This window comes from Poecilia reticulata, chromosome 11 (genome assembly GCF_904066995.2).
Source record: "Poecilia reticulata chromosome 11, P_reticulata-male-v2, whole genome shotgun sequence".
Lineage (NCBI taxonomy): Eukaryota > Metazoa > Chordata > Actinopteri > Cyprinodontiformes > Poeciliidae > Poecilia > Poecilia reticulata.
The window spans coordinates 3908039-3925393 of NC_088840.1; the positions used below are offsets into that span (position 1 = coordinate 3908039).

At 38.1% G+C, this 17355-nt stretch overlaps 1 protein-coding gene across 2 annotated transcripts in view; it reads left to right on the forward strand.

Moving 5' to 3' along the window:
* trappc9 (trafficking protein particle complex subunit 9) overlaps positions 1-17355 on the forward strand; it is a 212070-nt gene that overhangs the window by 52564 nt on the left and 142151 nt on the right. For both annotated transcript variants that reach the window (XM_008421345.3, XM_008421346.3), the window contains one exon: positions 4848-5000. In XM_008421345.3, the coding sequence (XP_008419567.1) occupies positions 4848-5000 (153 nt within the window). The remainder of the gene's footprint in view (positions 1-4847; positions 5001-17355) is intronic.

The following is a 17355-nucleotide window of genomic DNA, read 5'->3' on the forward strand; positions in this document are numbered from 1 at the left end:
ATGGATTCATCCTGGACCGGTAGGTGAGGCCCACGTTACAAGCCGCTCTACGCAACATGCGGCGACCGGCTTCTAATGAGGCAATGAAACTTCAAACTGCTTCACCACGTAGAGACCAAGCAGGCTGTGCTCAAGCAACACCTCGGGTGTTATGTCTCCCATCACTCCCAGATGGAACCGTCTTGTTACAGAGAAACAAGCTCAGGGCTCACGTTAGTCATTATTGTGAGTTAAAATTTTCACGAAAGTAAAATGTTCGTTTTTGTGGCGCATCTGTATCTTATTTTGAAGGGATATGTAAACGTTACCATAGTGACCAGAGTCAGAGAGCGTTTGGGCAGTGGTCAAGAGGAGATGAGTAGAGCTTGTGAGTCTTAAGTCTGGTTTAGACGGAAAGATTTAAGAATTGTCTGCCGATTTTCCAAACCTTTGTGACCACAGAGCTGATAAAAGTACAACAGGTTGGATCGGTTTGTGTTCAGCCACAAGGCAGGAGTTCTTACGTCACCGCGCTTTCTGATTGGCTACCTGTCACATTCAACAGGTTGTATTCTCATTCCCAGTCAGGGAAAACCCCACAGGCTGAGATAGAAGGGCCAAGACAACCCAAATTGGGCATATTCAGGCTTTAACGGGAACACCAACATGCAGGAGCCTTATCTGACGGTTTGTGCAGCGAACGGTCAGAAAGAGCAGGTGCTTCGTAAAGAGACAGAAGCCAGATTTTAAGGCATTAAGTTATAAAGTCAAATTTCTTTTAAGTAATGTTTATATGTACAGCATTTTATAACAACTGAAGGTAACAGTTACCTGGTGGTTATAAAATGACACTATGGTGCCTGGGAAATGCATTATACGACCTCTTTAAGGAGCTCACATAATGCTCCAATTTACAGAAATTCAAAAACCAGTGAGAAGCAGTCAAGTCATTGATATCCGTCAGTCAGAAAATGGCTATTTGGTGGTAATCATTTTTGATTTTTCAGATTTTAATTTAAAACTTACACATACAGGGACGTTTTGTTGCCAACTTTGCCCAAAGCTGCTGGCTAATTGCTAGCCATCTGGCAGCTCATAAGTTTATTCATTAATTTATTTTCCTCTTTGGGGGGTTACCACCTTTTGAATCTTCTCTTTGCTCTGGGTGCTTGGGTGTCTCCTTTCTCTCTGGATCAGCTTTTCTTTCTTCCACTTCCAATTTGTTTTTGAGCTCTGATGGTTGCTGATAGTGATTTTGATATTCATGTTTTTTAATGGACCTCTATTTATTTGGAGCTTTGCATACGAACAGTATCCCCTGCTTCAACACCTGTCGGTGAAAAGAAAAGCTGTTATTTACAATCTGCAATTGTGTGACTGGGAGCAGATGTAAACAGCCTGGTCTATTCATAGTGCATATATTATTGATTTGACACATGCTCATGGAAACAATCAGGATGGTTTCTCACTTATTACAAAGCTGCACAAACACAGTTGTTTGAAGCAAAGCCCACCCAGGAGGAGATAGATTTGTTTTTGCAGAAAAGGTGAAACGAGTGCGATAAGGATTGTTCCTTTGCTGTCATCTGTTTGGAAACTGTTTGGGTAAATAATAATAAAACTTTGTAGAAATTCAAAGCACAGACCACATAATTTTATTTTTTAATTACCATTGTCCTATTCATTTTTTTTAATTGCCAAAAAAAGGCCTTGCCTGAGAATTCATTTTCCATGTGCCATCTGGTAATAAAATTTTATTCCTAAAGAATTGAATTAAATTTCATGTGTTGTATGTGAGTTTGGTCAAACGTTCACATACACTCATTATTGGCAGTTTAGGCTTTCATTTGAACTCATATTTTTTCCCAGGATAAAATGATCATATAACAATTTGAGTCATTTTTTTCCTAGTTTATGTTTGATGGTGACCCTGCGTACCAGTCCATACATACACGCCTGCTATTTTTGGGTAAATGTCCCGTAGCAAGTTGGCAGGGAATCTAGATGCTTTTATTAGCCATCAATAAGCTTCTGGCATAATTCTGATTGGATACTTTCTGTCAGAATTGGTGGAGCTTATTTAAGTTGATGTTTCATGAGAGCTCATACATGCAAGATGAGGCAAGGCAAGGTCGTTTATCTAGCACCAGTCATACAAGTTCAAGTCTAAAGGGCTTTATAGGGCATCAAAAATAAAATAACTAAGCATAATTATTATCAAACAGTTCATTAGTCAGATTCTGGTTTTTACTCCTCACCGTGACTCTTTTAAACAAATATCTTGTCATTGAGACAAATAGTTCTGTCTTTGTCTCTTTTCTTTCTGCCTCTATGTTGTTTGACTTCTGATCCTAACAGTGAACAACTAAATCATACTTTATCTATTATTAGATTGAGTTAGACTTTAATTTGGGCTTTTAAAAGATAAAAAATGCATTAAAGGCAACATTTAAAGTATTGAAGCAGAATATTTAGGACACTTTTCTTATTGGTCTGTGTGTCATATATGATTTATAGATGCACAAAAGCAAGATCTTAAAATTGTTGGACTGCCTGATGAAATACTTTTTAGAGGGCAGATTCCAGTAAAACCCCATGTCATAACAAACCGGGCTCCCCAAGGGTGTCACTGACCCACATACATTTTTTTTCATACATGAGAAATTTTTATCTCAACATTCCTGTCAAATTTATACCTTTCTGATATGTTGAAATGCAAAAATAAGTATCTTCATGTTATTCACCAGTTTCTTTCTTTCAGATCATGTCTCTCTCATTATGAATAGTTTGAAATTTTGACTGTTAATTTAATTCTTGCTTTTTCACAGTTTGCAGTGAAGGACAAAAAACTCTTAAAGTCTTGGTTTTGGTTTTGTTACCATAAAAACTTGTTGGTGTCCACTTTTTGTCTCTAGAGACGCGTTGCTGCGTGACATCAAAGTTTGAATAAAATTAAGAGAGGGAGAGGGAAGTGTACGTGAGTTATGCTAGCTTGACTTTGACAACCTTAACATGTAGATGTGGTGTGGAATTCCACAGCATGTTAAGGTTGATGTGAACCAAACTGTTTTGGTTCAGTTTAATAAAAACAAACTAGGCGACCCACACACCAACTCTCTGACAGCTCATCGGCAGCTACCACAGTGATCACTTATTACTCATTTCAATAATTAATTATTGAAATTAATAATTATTGATTATCAGTTTGTTACAGGTAATACTGTAACAAACTGAATGTTCTGCTCTTTGTGTAAGAAATGTTTGTGTCTTTTTTAATGTTGAATCTTGATAATTAGTGGGATTGTTGTCAGTCAGTTGCTATAACAACAACTCTGTGTGTAGTGTAGCCGGCACAGAGAGCGAGGAAAAAAAAGAATAGAAGTGGTTTGAGTTGTTCATTTTCCCTTCTATTCAGGCCTTTTATGTATTTACTGTCTACATCTTGCTGAACTGTGACCTTTATTATAAACCTTACATACAGTGGGATGATATTCTTCTCCCTTTTATGTTGTCATACACTGATTTATTTCTACCGACGTTATTCTACATCAGTCAGCCACAGAGCTGGATGTTGTTGGTTTTGTTTGGACGTAGCTTTCATCTACCATACTCTGGTCCTGCTCACCTTTCCTGGTCCTCCTTCCTTCTTAGATGTTATCCAGTGAAAGCTTTGGACCAGCAACAGTTGAGCGTCTGAGTTCTCTTTGGGAACCGAATGAATAAAAGATGAGAAGAGCCTAAACATCAAGACATCTGTTGTGAAACAAACAAAACATAACTCTTCCTGCCACCATGCAGACGCAGCCATCTTTTAATATATGACAGCTCCCCATTTCTCTCAGATACATGTGTATTCAAAACAAAAATACTTGATGGATGACAAAAGCCTTCTCCTAATACAGTAATGGGTTATGTGACATTTAATAGGTGTAAAAATAAAGTGAGCTGTCTTTGATTCACTGAAGACTGAACACCTTTTTACCCTTGCAGCCATGCTTCCTGTAAACACATCATTTTACTCAGGTTTCCTGTTAAATACTTGGACATATCCAAATATATAAGCACAGAGGAAACAGCTGATAGAACATAAGACAACAAGATACGCTAATCCTTTATTTTTAATTTCTCCAAAGGATTTCTGTCATCAGTCACTCTGGTTGCTTTAACCCATTTTGCAGAATTAATTGCTGCGATAATTATAATGACATCCACTATCCAAGCTTTTCTGCTTGTTTAGTTCCAACGCCTGACGCTGCTCAGCTGAGTAAACGACCTTCTGTCCCAGAGATGTACTTTAAATCCTCCTCCTGCTTTCCTGGCTGCTCTGTCTCTCACTTCTTCACTTTTAATTCAACCCAAGCGCTCCGGCTTTATGAATAATTAAGGCAGAGAGTTATTCCCATGAATGTTTATTTAATGGCGCCCGTGTTCACATCCTCTCTGAGGATTTTTACGGGTTTTGGTGATGAATCGAGCCGAGACGTGTAAACCGTTGTTCCCGCCGTAGAAGCGGCCGTCTGCATCTCGGCCCGGGTTTGTGTGCGGAGCGCGCCTTCCTTGCCGTTCTCGCGGCGTCTCCTCCATCAGGAGTGGCTCACCTGCACAGGCAGAACGCATGCTTTATTCAGGTGATGTTTCATTCATTCGCTGCTCCTGGCTGAAGTGGCTGCAGCTGAGTCATTCATCTCCGTCAGACGGGCTGGGAGGCATACGTTACAGTCTGGTGACGGGCGTGGAGGACGTCACAGAAACACACAGGCGTGCTTTGTATTGTTCATGTGCAATTAACACCCTGCCACCACCTCTCCCATTTCTAAATGTATCATTTTTGTTTGTTTGTTTGTTTGTTTGTTTCTGTGTTCCTGCAGACAAAGTGTTTGGCAAATTTCTGAGTTGGGATATAGAGGAAGCAGTTCATCAACTTCCGCTTAAGCCGGGCCAGACTGTGACTCTCGCTATCAGCATCAAAGTCAAGCTGGACTTCTCCGGTCAGGAGAACCTGCTGCAGGACCTGAATGATGGTGAGTGGACACCTTTGATGCTTCTGCCTCGTTTCGCATCGCAATCGCCAATTTGAATGATTTTATTGGGACTTTTCTGCTGGACAATGGATTGTCCCAGAAATGATTGAGATGAATGATAATATTGCCATTTTGAGACCATTTTCAACTAATATAATAATGGAAAAATAATGCGAGATATTTTTTCCAAAATAACTCGCTCGCTCTCTCAAAAATTAATACAGAAAAAAGTTTTAAAAAATAAAAGAAAAAAGAAGCAAAAGCACATTTAACACTGGAACTAGAAAAAACTTTAAATAATCAAAATAAAACAAGGCAAATAGAACATTGACAGTTAAAATGGATTATGAAGTGTCTATAACCAAATTTGTATTTTAAAAAAAAAAATCACTCAGCAAAGACAGGGAAAACAGGCAAAAGTGACAGGTAGCCCAGACTTACTGCTTTGTACTGGGTGTCAAATGTTTGCTGCTTTTCTTAAAATGGCGGCTTTTCAACAGCGTCTTTTTGACAATTGTCGTTCAGATGGAAATGATCACCCTCATTTTAATTTATCATATGATTTATTTACTGCTCATGGTGACAGGCCTGTCATAACGCATTTTGTTGGGTGATAAATTGTCCCAAGAGTTCTTGCAATAAACGATAATAATGTTGTTTTGAGAACATTTCAAGTAATGCATTGATACCAGCATAATTTAAGTTTGCAGTTTAATTCCATAAAGAACACTGGAACTGTAAGACAATTTAAGTATCCAAAATAAAGCACAACCACCAAAAGCAACAAATACAAAGGATATAAAAACCAGACATAACCATAAAACCATAAATAAAATAGATTATAATGTCTCTGTAACAAAATTGCCCTTCAAAAATAAATGACCATCAAGGAAGGTCATTTTAATTCATACAATTCATTGATTATTTGCTTGGTGTTCAGTCACACAAAATCCCCCAAAAAAATGTCAGTCTTTTTGGCCATAATATGAATAAATGTAAAAAAAACAATTAAAGGGACTCGGATACATCTGTACAGCACTGTGCACTGGACAAAGAAGAGCTGATAATTATGCATACCTTCATCTTTTGTGACCCATTCTTATTTAATATAAGCAAAGTCAAGTTTATTTATGTAGAATATTTCAACAAGACAGTTCAAAACACAATGCAGTCATCAGTTATGAAGCATTACATTCTGTCAAATGTCATCATTAAAATCATCAAGCAAATACATATCAGATATAACGATCAAAGTTCTACTTACTAGTAATCACAGGCAGCTCTAAACAGCCAGTGTTTCAGCGTAGATCTATAGTAATACATATTTAGCTTCAGTACTTTTAATATACTGGCTGTTATATACTGGAAATGTTTCTGTTATGAAACAAACATTTCCTCTTCTGCTATGGATTATTATTGTTGTTTTTGCAAAGTAGCAGTCCGTGTTCTCCTATTAGCTGAATGTGCTGTTCTACATGGACCCGGTTCCTTAAAGAGTCTGCCACCGCTTATTTAGGATTCAGCAGCGATAGCAGGAAGGTGAAGGTCTGTGCATCCGACTTTCCCCTCCTCTCCCGTACAGTAGCTTCCTCACTTCAGAGCTAGATTTTATCAGTTTGAATTAAAAAAAAAAACACCTAGCCAAGCCTCCTTCCCTACCTCAGAGCTCATTCAGTGCGTTCTCCCACAATCCTCTGCCACAGTTCATTCTCTAACCTCCCCGGCCCGTATTTGCAGCTGTCTTCTTCCTCCCTCTTCATGCTGTCGAGTGTCTTTATTACAGACGCTCACGGCCTGATGAATATTAATGTGAGACGGACCCTCTCCCGCAGAGTTTACTTTAAAGGGCATTTGCATATGGATTCAGACGCCTGGGAAGGCAGACGCGGGCGACGCCGCAGCCCCACGGTAGACATGAAGTCGTAGAAACGATACAGTTTGAGCGTTTTAATTAGCCCGTGATTATCCAGGCCCTGAATTAATGAGATAAGATGCGTTTCCTCCAAATACAACAGCTTTGAATGCAGCTATTCCGGCGACTTTATTGGTTTGCAGTTTCATCCAAAGACATTAGATGCTATCTGGCATACAATAAGTAAAGCGGTCATGGTAATTATGTCGGGTTGGTCTACTGATTAACCAATTTGCATAAACTTGTTGTTCAACTTTGTTTTCTGCATGGCTCTGTACAGGAAGATTACAAAGTTTGCTGTATTTGCTAATTGAGCACCAGCTTATTATTATTAGCATAATTTTTTTATGGCATAATTAAAAATGTTAAAATAACAAACTGTAGCACTGGTGTAGCCCCTTACAAAATTGTATTCATTCAACAAAAATGTCAATATTTTACTAACATAGCACACCAACACAGTGTGGAGCAGAGTGATGAGGAAGTACAGTTTTCAACTTTTTCTACAAATGAAGAAAGTGTGCTGTGCTATGCAGCACTCCTGAGTAAATAATTCCATAATACTGATTAAGAAAGTTCTAGTTCCACTGGCAGATGATTCCACAAATATGTGAATAATTTCATAAGTGACATCCTCTGCCAGCAGAACTAGTACGTTTTCACCAGTGTTAAAGAATTATTTGCTTGAAACAAGCTTGTATTTCTCAAATAGAAGTTACTTGTAAGTTAGCGTTGTCCTAATCCAAGTGTACTGAGACATTTTCACTTTGAAACTATACAAAAATACTTAAGATTTTATTTTTGCATTGATAGTCAGAGGGTCTAAAATTGGATTAAGATCTAATCACAAATTATGTAACTATATATTGACAAAATATGCAGCATTTCAACTCAAAAACTCCTTCTGCTCCTAAAACATTAGGTGAATAGACATATGAGCTCAAGGACACAGATGTTGTTTTTAATGTATTATTTAGTTTATTCAAACATCAGATGGGTCCAAAGTGCTGTGACACCTATTCAGCCTTCAGGTGTTTCAGGAAGTTCTTCTGAAATGAGGACAGTGGATGCTAACATTCGCGTTGGGGACGTCTGTGCTGCTGCTACATGGTTAGCATTGAGATGCTATTTTTGGTTTGAAGAGCTTTACCGATGAGCTAAGTAAATCCTATTTCTTATGATACAAAAAATTTCATATTGTCAAGCTTTTTAATACATTTTCCCCCTCTGATTGATTTATTAAGAGAAAACATATGTGAATCTTGGTCGTTGTTGGACTTGTCAAACCTAATCTTCATTGACATTTTCCAGACGACACTGCCCAGGCTTCTTTCTGCTGATTCAGAAAGTTGCCCTGCTTTTTAAGCAGCAAAGCAAAATGGACTCAGCCAAGTGTTGATTGTCATTGTTCAGTTTGGCAGCTGTCAGTATTTTACCGAGCTGAGAGAAGAGAGTTGGAGATGCTGTGGTGCAGTGGATCCCAACCTCTTCTCTAATGAGAGCTTACCTTCTCTCACCCCGTTAGCAGAACAGTCATGTGCTCACTGACATACATATGTCCACACTCATTATTATCATCATTAGCATGTTTTTATTGCATCTAACCCACCTGACGTCTTGGTAGCTCATGTCTACAGTAGGTGAAGGCATTGAGTGCTATTTTTTTTTATTGTTGTTTAGGTAGACAAACTGAGAAAGATAAATCTTAAGATTTTCAATAGTTTTTATAATTATTTTTCTTTTTGATCAATTTGTTGACAATAGTCTTTTTTGTTTTTGCGTCCCAGAAAAAATATAAAGAAAGATTTGTACTTTAAATCATGAATTACATATACTAAGTTCAATCTCCAGCATGGCTAAAATATATAAAACAAAGCTCCTGTTTTTTTACTGACTTTTTACTAACTAAAAGTCACAAGTCTTCAGAATATCAAAGGCTGGACTCAAAATAAACACTAATAGGTCAGATTGCAACATCACAGGAGTGACACGTTTTAGTTCAAATGTAATATTTTTGATTGCAAATTTGAAATGAGTATTTTGCGTGTATTATTTAGAGGTTTGTCTGGATTAAATCGGATAAAATTGGATATCTGATCATTAAAATGTGATTTAATCAGGTAATTCTCGAGAACTGCACCGCTCTTTTTCACTTATAGATGCTCGTTATGATGCATAACCATGGTAGCAGCTTTATTTACAACAGGAAGCAGCTGATTAGCATCTCAAATCACAAAGCTGGAACTATGCCCCCAAATCCCTTTCTCATCACACAGCCAGACAGAGATTTATAAAGCAGCGGCAAAAGCAAATGATGTGGATTAGGAGTGCTTGCCAACAACTGACGGAGTCATCCTGGACATGTTACTTTGACAAATCCTCTGCTTTAATTGAGCTGTTAGCATAACAGTCAGGTATGACAGTCATACAACAACAGTGTCTAAACTCAGACTTTTTCAGATTTCTGCCCACAATGTCTTTACGTTAGCACATGAAGGCGCCTTGGCAGGAGGCTCAAGGGTTGTTAAAAAAATAGAAAATATAGCAGAGGCACATTCAGTGTGTCCTCGCATCCTTAAAAAGTCTTAAATACTTCTATCAAGAATAAAGGCCTTAAACTATCTTAAACTTGTTAAAAAATTTAAGTTTGCCTTAAATATTCTAATAAAAGGTCTTAAACTTTGTCACGACAGCGTTATTTAATCTCATATATTCTCACTTTTTTTTTTTCTCGTAGGACTTTTCTGTCGGCTACCTTTAACTAGCTGCTAGCATACTTCTGCTAGCTAGCTGGCTTTTTTTGCATCTTTCATGGATAAATGGTCTGCAAATTTTACTTGCTTGGACCTGCAGATACGCTGACATTTGACTGAGCTCAGGGAGCTTTTAGTGGCTTTTTAGCAAAAATTTCTGGAAAACATCAGCAGCCTCTAGCTGTTTATTGTTGCGTATGGCCATACTGTAGAGATCTTAGGCCTTAAAAAGACATGTTGATAACCCATCTCATCTGGCAGTTTTCAGATGTTTTGCTTTGAAAGAATAGCACAGACAGAGGTAAGTCATTTCAAAGTGCTTTAAATAAATTAGAGTAAATACTAGCAAAATATTAAAAAAAGAAGAAAAGCAAATTAAAAAAAAACTGAACAAACATAACCTAATAAGACGGAGCCAGCACCCAGCTGCAGACCGCACAGGACATTTTTCAACTTTTATTTGAATTTTAAGAAAAAAAACAAAAAACAACCTTTAGTCATAAAACAAGCATAATGACTAAAAGTTTTAATGTCAACACATCCTTATAATAGACATCAACACGTCTCGATAGCCTACGTTACTCATTGACTTCTTGGAAACCAATATTTAAAGTTCCCACCATTTTGAAGGAATGGTGGGAAGAAATTTAACTTCCTTCCCAATAAGGAAGTTAAATTAGTTGCTTTCGAAGCTCCAGCTCTAAACAAATAGGGATAGTGTTTACAGTAAAATAATGTTTTTAACAGCTAGGGCTGGAGACCTTGATGTTAAAGTTCCAGAGCCTCAAATTAAACATTTTGAAAACATTATTTTGAGGGGAGGTAAATTAGCATTTTAAAAACCTATTGTGAACGAAGAGTGTAATTGATTTTATTTATTTATTTATTTATTTTTATTTTTTTATCAGTATGAATATTTATTAGGCGGGGAAATGGTAGCTAGGTCAAACAATAAGTCATGAATAGAAATGCCTAGAACAAAGAACGACTGCAATAACAACATCTTTAGATGACTGAGAGCATGTGGATGAATATGGAAGACGGTGCATATGAATGGATTCCTCAGCTCAGCTCAGGTGGAAAGGTCTCGTCTCTTCTTCAGTTCTGCCTTTCTGTAGCTGAGCAGCCTGAGGGGAAACCAGAGTTCACATCTTGCACACCTCCCTGGGCTGCAGTCCTGCTGGTGTGTGTGTCTGTGTGTGTGTGCAGCAGCTTTGCTCTATATTTAATAGAACTGTACGCTCAGATATCTGGATGGCTGTTCTGGCCGGTTCGGCTCTTGCTATCCGCCGTGCTGCGTTGGAGGCTGTTTTCTTTTTATTTGCACACTTCTGAATGTCCACGTGGTTTTTGTTCTGAAATATAGAGCCTCGCATATATACTCTTGACCTTTAAACATTTTCACATTCTGCCGTGTTATACCAAGAAATCACAATAAATTTTATTATATATAGACCACAGAAAGTGGGACCCACTATTCCAGGAGATTAAATTTTACAAGCTTTTCTATATTTTTAACAGTTAAAACTGAAAAGCTTTCCATATTTTGCAGTCAGTTCCCCAGTTCTAATAACTCCAAAGCTCTATAAGAGAACATTAGTGAGAAAACGGAAACTTAGGATTTAAGGTTTATATGTCAAACTACATTTAGGTGTTTTTTAAATTTCTTTTGAATTATTTTGTTGAAATGTAGGACATAATTTGGGCAAAGTTTAAAGGTGTCTACAAAATACTATTAACATATTAACATGATAAACAGAAACAATAGAAAAACATTATTTTTTGTGAACTGTTTTCTAAATAAAGTAAAAAAAAAGAAATTTACGAGCAAATGAAAGCAAAAATAATTTTACAGGAGTTGAGAAACAAAGTTAAAACTTAATTTGAAGGGGTTTGCATAAGACTGACATGACACTGTCATAAACATGTCATAGCAACAGTCATGAACATGAAGGAGTCTTCATGAAAGTTTACAGCTGTTGTCATGAAGTGCCATTCAGTAAATAATGACCCTTTTATAACACAAAGTTCTATTAAAACTTGCATAAAAAGTCCATTAGAAGTATCAACTTCGCATAAAAATTTCATTATTTACCTAATTACACCCGTAATACGAGGGAATCTGAAACTAAAGTATCAATCTTAACACACTAGTATCAAGGTGATACTGATGCTGACTTTGTATCAGGGTCAAGAGTTTTAAGAAAAAAACCTGTTGTGTTGGTCAGTCATTTAAAATCCCATTTAAAAATAACACCGTTTACTGTTGTGACGCGATGGAACGTAAACTAGTATGAAAACCTTTGCAGCCCAGCGCATAAGTTGTTTGTTGGTAGTTTTGTAGGCGTATGCACGTCTGGTTTACGCTGATAATCCCTGGCTGGTCTGCAGTGCTCTCTGGGTTTCAGCAGGCGTGGAACGGAGAGGCTGGTCCTTCCCTATTTATCCCCAGACACAGTTTATCTCTCATTCCTCATCCTGCTTGAAGACCCCACCACACCATAACTCATGATCTGATGGGACTGATATCATCACTCAGGACTAATGGGCCTTGACTTCCAGCGCACTTTATTGTGTTAAATGGTGTGAGTGTGGAAGCTAATGACAGCACGAGTGAAGAGGGTGCCGCGCACTGCAGACACGCAAGAAACAAACAGCAAAAAGCCCACGAGTAGTTCTGGAAAAATAATTAAGATGTACTTAACATTTAAGGAACATATCGTGGATTAGAGGAACTCTGTCTTTGGAAGACACCTGGTATGTAGTCAGGAGCGAGACTTGTCACACCAAACTGCTCGTCAAGGAAGTTTGCGACTGAAAAGGGAGAAATAAACATCCGGAGCAAAATTGACTCTTGAAAAATACATGCAGAGCTCTACTTTCTTCCAGCTACGGCTGTGTGTTTGAGTACACCTTCAGCTGCCTGCAGCAGACTTCACGGCGGATGAGAGCTGCCTTCCATATACAAAATGGAGTGGAAAAAGACCGCAGACAAGTGTGCCAGTGGCCATCCTCACGGGACTGCCAGCTAGCACAACATTTTGAAGAGAGAAAATATCTGCTCTATTTCATTTTTCAGTGTTCTGTCAAATCAGAGTGCCTGAAGGGTCAAAGGAAAGTCACGGAAAGAGGGGGAAAAATATTGACCCTGAAGGCATTACTTGAGCTGTTATCGTACAGTAACTCTTGAACTAAACAGTTTTTATATCTTTACAACTGTGAATAACAATTCTACTTTTTGGTGTTCTTATGTGTTGGAAATATGATGTCAAGGAAGGTCATTAGATTTACTATGTCCATTTCATCAGAGATTCACCCATGAGAGGGGTCATCTCATTTTCAAGGAGGCCTTTTATCAACCGTAGGAGTATAAGGAGCAGAATAAACTCAGTCAGAAGATAAGGTTCTACTGGACTGGCCACATTTATTGGTTTTTCTGGTAACGATATGTGACAAGCCTTAAAATAATTGAATCTTTTTGTAGTAGCATAATCTCACACAGACCTTAATGCTAGTAGTTGGCACCTAAATCTCAATCTACAGTTTAGCATTTCATGGACTCTGGGGCAGACAGGAATCTTTGACCATTCCTCTTTGCGCAATCTTTCTAGATCATAAAGAGTCCTGAGTCCTGTCTTGTGCTTCTGTTTTTCATCTTACCCTGCAGGTTTTCTATAGATTGTATGTTGCATTCACAGAAATCTTATTTTGTCCACTTTAATGGAACTCTACTTTGTCTAGAGAGTCCAGTTAGTTTCGGGAGTTGTGAACACGCAATTGAACTCTGACACGGACCAAAAATGCAAACTGTGCTTCCCCTAAAAACCTCTGTCTCAGTTGGGTTGAAGTTAACTTTGGAGTGATTCTAAAGCATATGTGAACGCCAAGCGGACAGGAGATTGCTGCAGAAGCAGCTAACTGACTGAAGCACAGTGCATTCTGGGTAAATATATCCAAAGCAAACATGCAAGTTTAGTGCTATTGGGAAAAATTGCTGGTGGTCTTTTGCTAAAGACAAAAGAGAAATCCCACATCTGCACAAATCTGACAGCCCTCCATATTTAACATTTTGTGAAGAAGGAAGTTGTGTCTTCTTCAGAGGTTTTTATGTCATTTCCTTCAGCGCCCCCACAGGCGATGGAGGGAACAGATTTGACCAAAGGTTTGGTACATTTGACACAGTGCAGTGTGAAAGTGAAACACAGCAGCTGAAAATATAACAAATTTTGCAACTTTGATCCCCAATGGAACCAAGTCTACTGGCCAATCAGGTGAAAACATTTTTAGACCTGGAGACTGAAATGCGCCAGTAAGGGAAGACATTTCATTTTGTGTGTGGTGAAGCATTTCTTTATCAATTTGGCCGTATGTTTTGAGTTACTATCTTGACCAAGGATCCAGGGACGAACCATTTTTACTTTTCTGGCAGAGAAGCCCACAGCATCATAGATCCTCCACCATACTTATTGCACATGAGGTGCTTTTCCATATATTTATCCTTTGCTGCCCTAATTTTGATGTAATCTAATAAAATTTTGTGTACATGCGGCCGTATTTCTAAATTGGCATTAATATGCAGATAATTGTGAGCCAAATGCAGCCTGTACCATCCAACACATCAATCCTTCAGATAGGGCAGAAAACGGCAAGAAATGATTCTTGGTCATTCACTGCAATTCGGAGCTGTGCTAAAAACCTTACCATTATTTCTAATGAGAAACTCTCAATCTTCGCTGTTATGTTGAAGAGCTGGCAGCAAGGCGGCCTGTGATAGAAATGCTGAGTTCACCCAAATCTCCCTGAGGCCATCAGACACACAACAAGACAGATACTGATTGGGAGGTGGGTGTAAAGGAGGGAGGTTTGGGGATGGGGGTGATTGCAAGGCAGTGCCATAGTTAATCACAGCTCCCATTAATCAGAAGCCCTGTGCCACAGGACATGCAGTCATGTGTACCTCCTGAAACAGGCCGCCACTCATAAAGGATTCAGATCATAAACTGTATATTTTTTATCACTCTTATTCCCTTTCTCTGTTTAATCTGCTAGATTATTGTCACACGTATTGTAAAAACTTTTAGCAAGCACTACATAAAAATGACCCCCTCCAAATGTCTTTGTAAATTCTGTACATTTGTCAATACTCTAAAAATTAATCACTGGAAGTATTTGTAGGAGCTCTAGAGAGTCCCAGTTTTGACTTGTAAGTAGATGAAAAAAACCCAAAAAACTGTGGTGTCATTCAGGTTTACATTGTGACTTTATTGTAATCAGCAAATTGTATATTTTACGTGTATAAATACATGTCAATATTAATATAGTTCATAGAAATAAGTTATAGTAGTCTGAACACTTCGCCTTATTAGACCAACTCATCCAAATTGAATATTGCACGATTTATTTAGCCATAAGCAGCAATTTAAGATGGATAAAAAATATTAATATGGATATATTCATTTGCACCCATGCCACTGGACCTGATTCATCAGATGGCTACCAGTTCAAGAGAGGGTAAACAGTCCATGCTCTACCTCCAGACAGAACTCATCAAAGTATATATCTGTTTTGTTAAAGGAAAATCTGATCTCAGCCATCAAGCTAAACATTTAGCTAGCTATTTCAGACTAGCTAATTGTTTAGCCATTAGTCCAATGGGAGGCCAGGAGGTGAAGGGCTTCTAGAGTTATTAAGCTTCACATTGAGTTATCATTTGTTTTGTACAGTGACAAATTGGGATTTCTCATGCAAAGTTCTAAAAGACAGAAAAGTGAAAACAGAGATGAAGTGTAACAACACTGAGTTTTATCTCAGACTGGAGAGGCTTTTAAAGGGGGAGAATAGCTGCAGGCGGAATACTAGTTGTTCTGTTAGCATTCTGTGCCAAACAGGGTCTTTACCTCCTTCTGTGTTTCAAGGGCATTAAGGTGAGACTACTGTCAGGTGTTCTCAAGCAGTAGACCACTGTGCTTCCTTCAGCTGCCATTAGCAATTAAAAGTTAGATATTTTTCACTTAATAGAATTAGTTCAGAGTCGAGTTGAAACTTTTAGATGCCAAAACTCCCATTTAATCTCAGTTTTTCTCATAAAGACGTGTGACCAGTGTGACCAGTGTGACACATACTGTGCACTGCGAAGAAATTCACATCCCATGAACCTTTCCACATTTTAAGTTACAACTGGAACTTTTGGTCAATAACTTTTGGTGCAGTTGAATTTGTGAATTTGATTGTGATAAAAGTAGGACATAATTGTAAAGACTTGACTAAAGATTGCTAGAGAAAAATGGAAAATGAAAAACAACAACAAAAAAATCAGACTCCTTAGTGTTGTATATTTTTTTGGACAGAAGTCTAAAGTTGAATAATTTGGGCAACACAAGAGGATATGTTTGGCATATAAAATACAGCATTCCAGGAAAGGAACCAGATGCGTGAATTCTGCCGTGTGTCAAAGGGTTCTTGAGGAAAATCTACTACTTCAGACCAATGTCAGATACTTTTGGATGGTTGTAAGAAGTGTCTCACAGAAGTTACTTCAACAAAAGGGCATTCTATGGTGTTGAGCTGAACAGTGTGTCCCCGCATCTTTGAAACGCCCTAACTAAACATTCTTAAATTCATGCATCTAAAATGAAGGCCTTAAAATCTCTTAAATTCATTTAGAAAAGATGCTGACCTTAAATTTGTTTGTCACAGATCTTATTTTTTTTAACTATTAAATCTCATATTTTCTATGTAGTTCTTTGTTTTTTCCATGTTTAACATTTTTGTCAGGCAAAGGTTTGAGTAATACACAGATATCGTCATTTGTGGCTTCAGTGAGTTGAGGTTACTAAAATACAACTGCTAGCTAGCTAGCTAGCTTTTTTGCGTCTATCATGGGTTGCGCGCAAATTTATTGCGGTTTGCTGGCTGACTTTGCTGCTGGCTGACTCACTTCTGTTGCCAACTGTATGTACTGTTTATATGTTTTATTCTTCATCTCACACGTTCTTGTTTTCTTAACATTATTTTGTTTTTAAAAAATATATTTAATTACAAAAATACTAACAGCAGTATACTTCCAAGTGAAGATAGCTTGCTCTTAGCTCTGAATGAGTTTGCTAAACTAAGTGGTCAACGCTCTGGAGCCAGTCTTTTTTAAATCAAAAACCATTATGATGATCATTTTGTGTTTCACCAATGTTACAGCACTGACTTCACTTGTTAACACTGTTTTGATGGGAAAAACACCTCTTGTTTTTCCCCACTTTTTCTTTCTGTCAGACTTTCTTCAAACTCAGTCGGTTCTACAAGTAAAGTTTTCCCTCAACCTTTTCAGTTTTCTGCCTTTGAGTTTGTCTGAACGGAGCTGAAGTTGCGTGAGCTGCTGCAGAGTCTGGTAATGTCTGCTATCCGGCGGGAGGGAAATTGCGCTGACGTCAGAGAGCGATATGATTCCTTTGACGTCAGAGCTTAGGCTGTGGGCTTCACATTTTCTGTATTGTTTGAGTGGGTTGAAAGCTGCAGCCCCGGCGGTGGTGCCAAACGCAGCTGCTGATTGTGCAGCTGCTCCTTTGCCTGCACTGCTTCTCTCAAGGTCGGGAATGAAAATGTAGCCATGTGTTCTTTGTGCACGTCACCTGTCAGACCCCTGTGATCTCAAATTTTTTATTTATTTTATTTTTTGAAAAAGGGAACTTTTAATTGC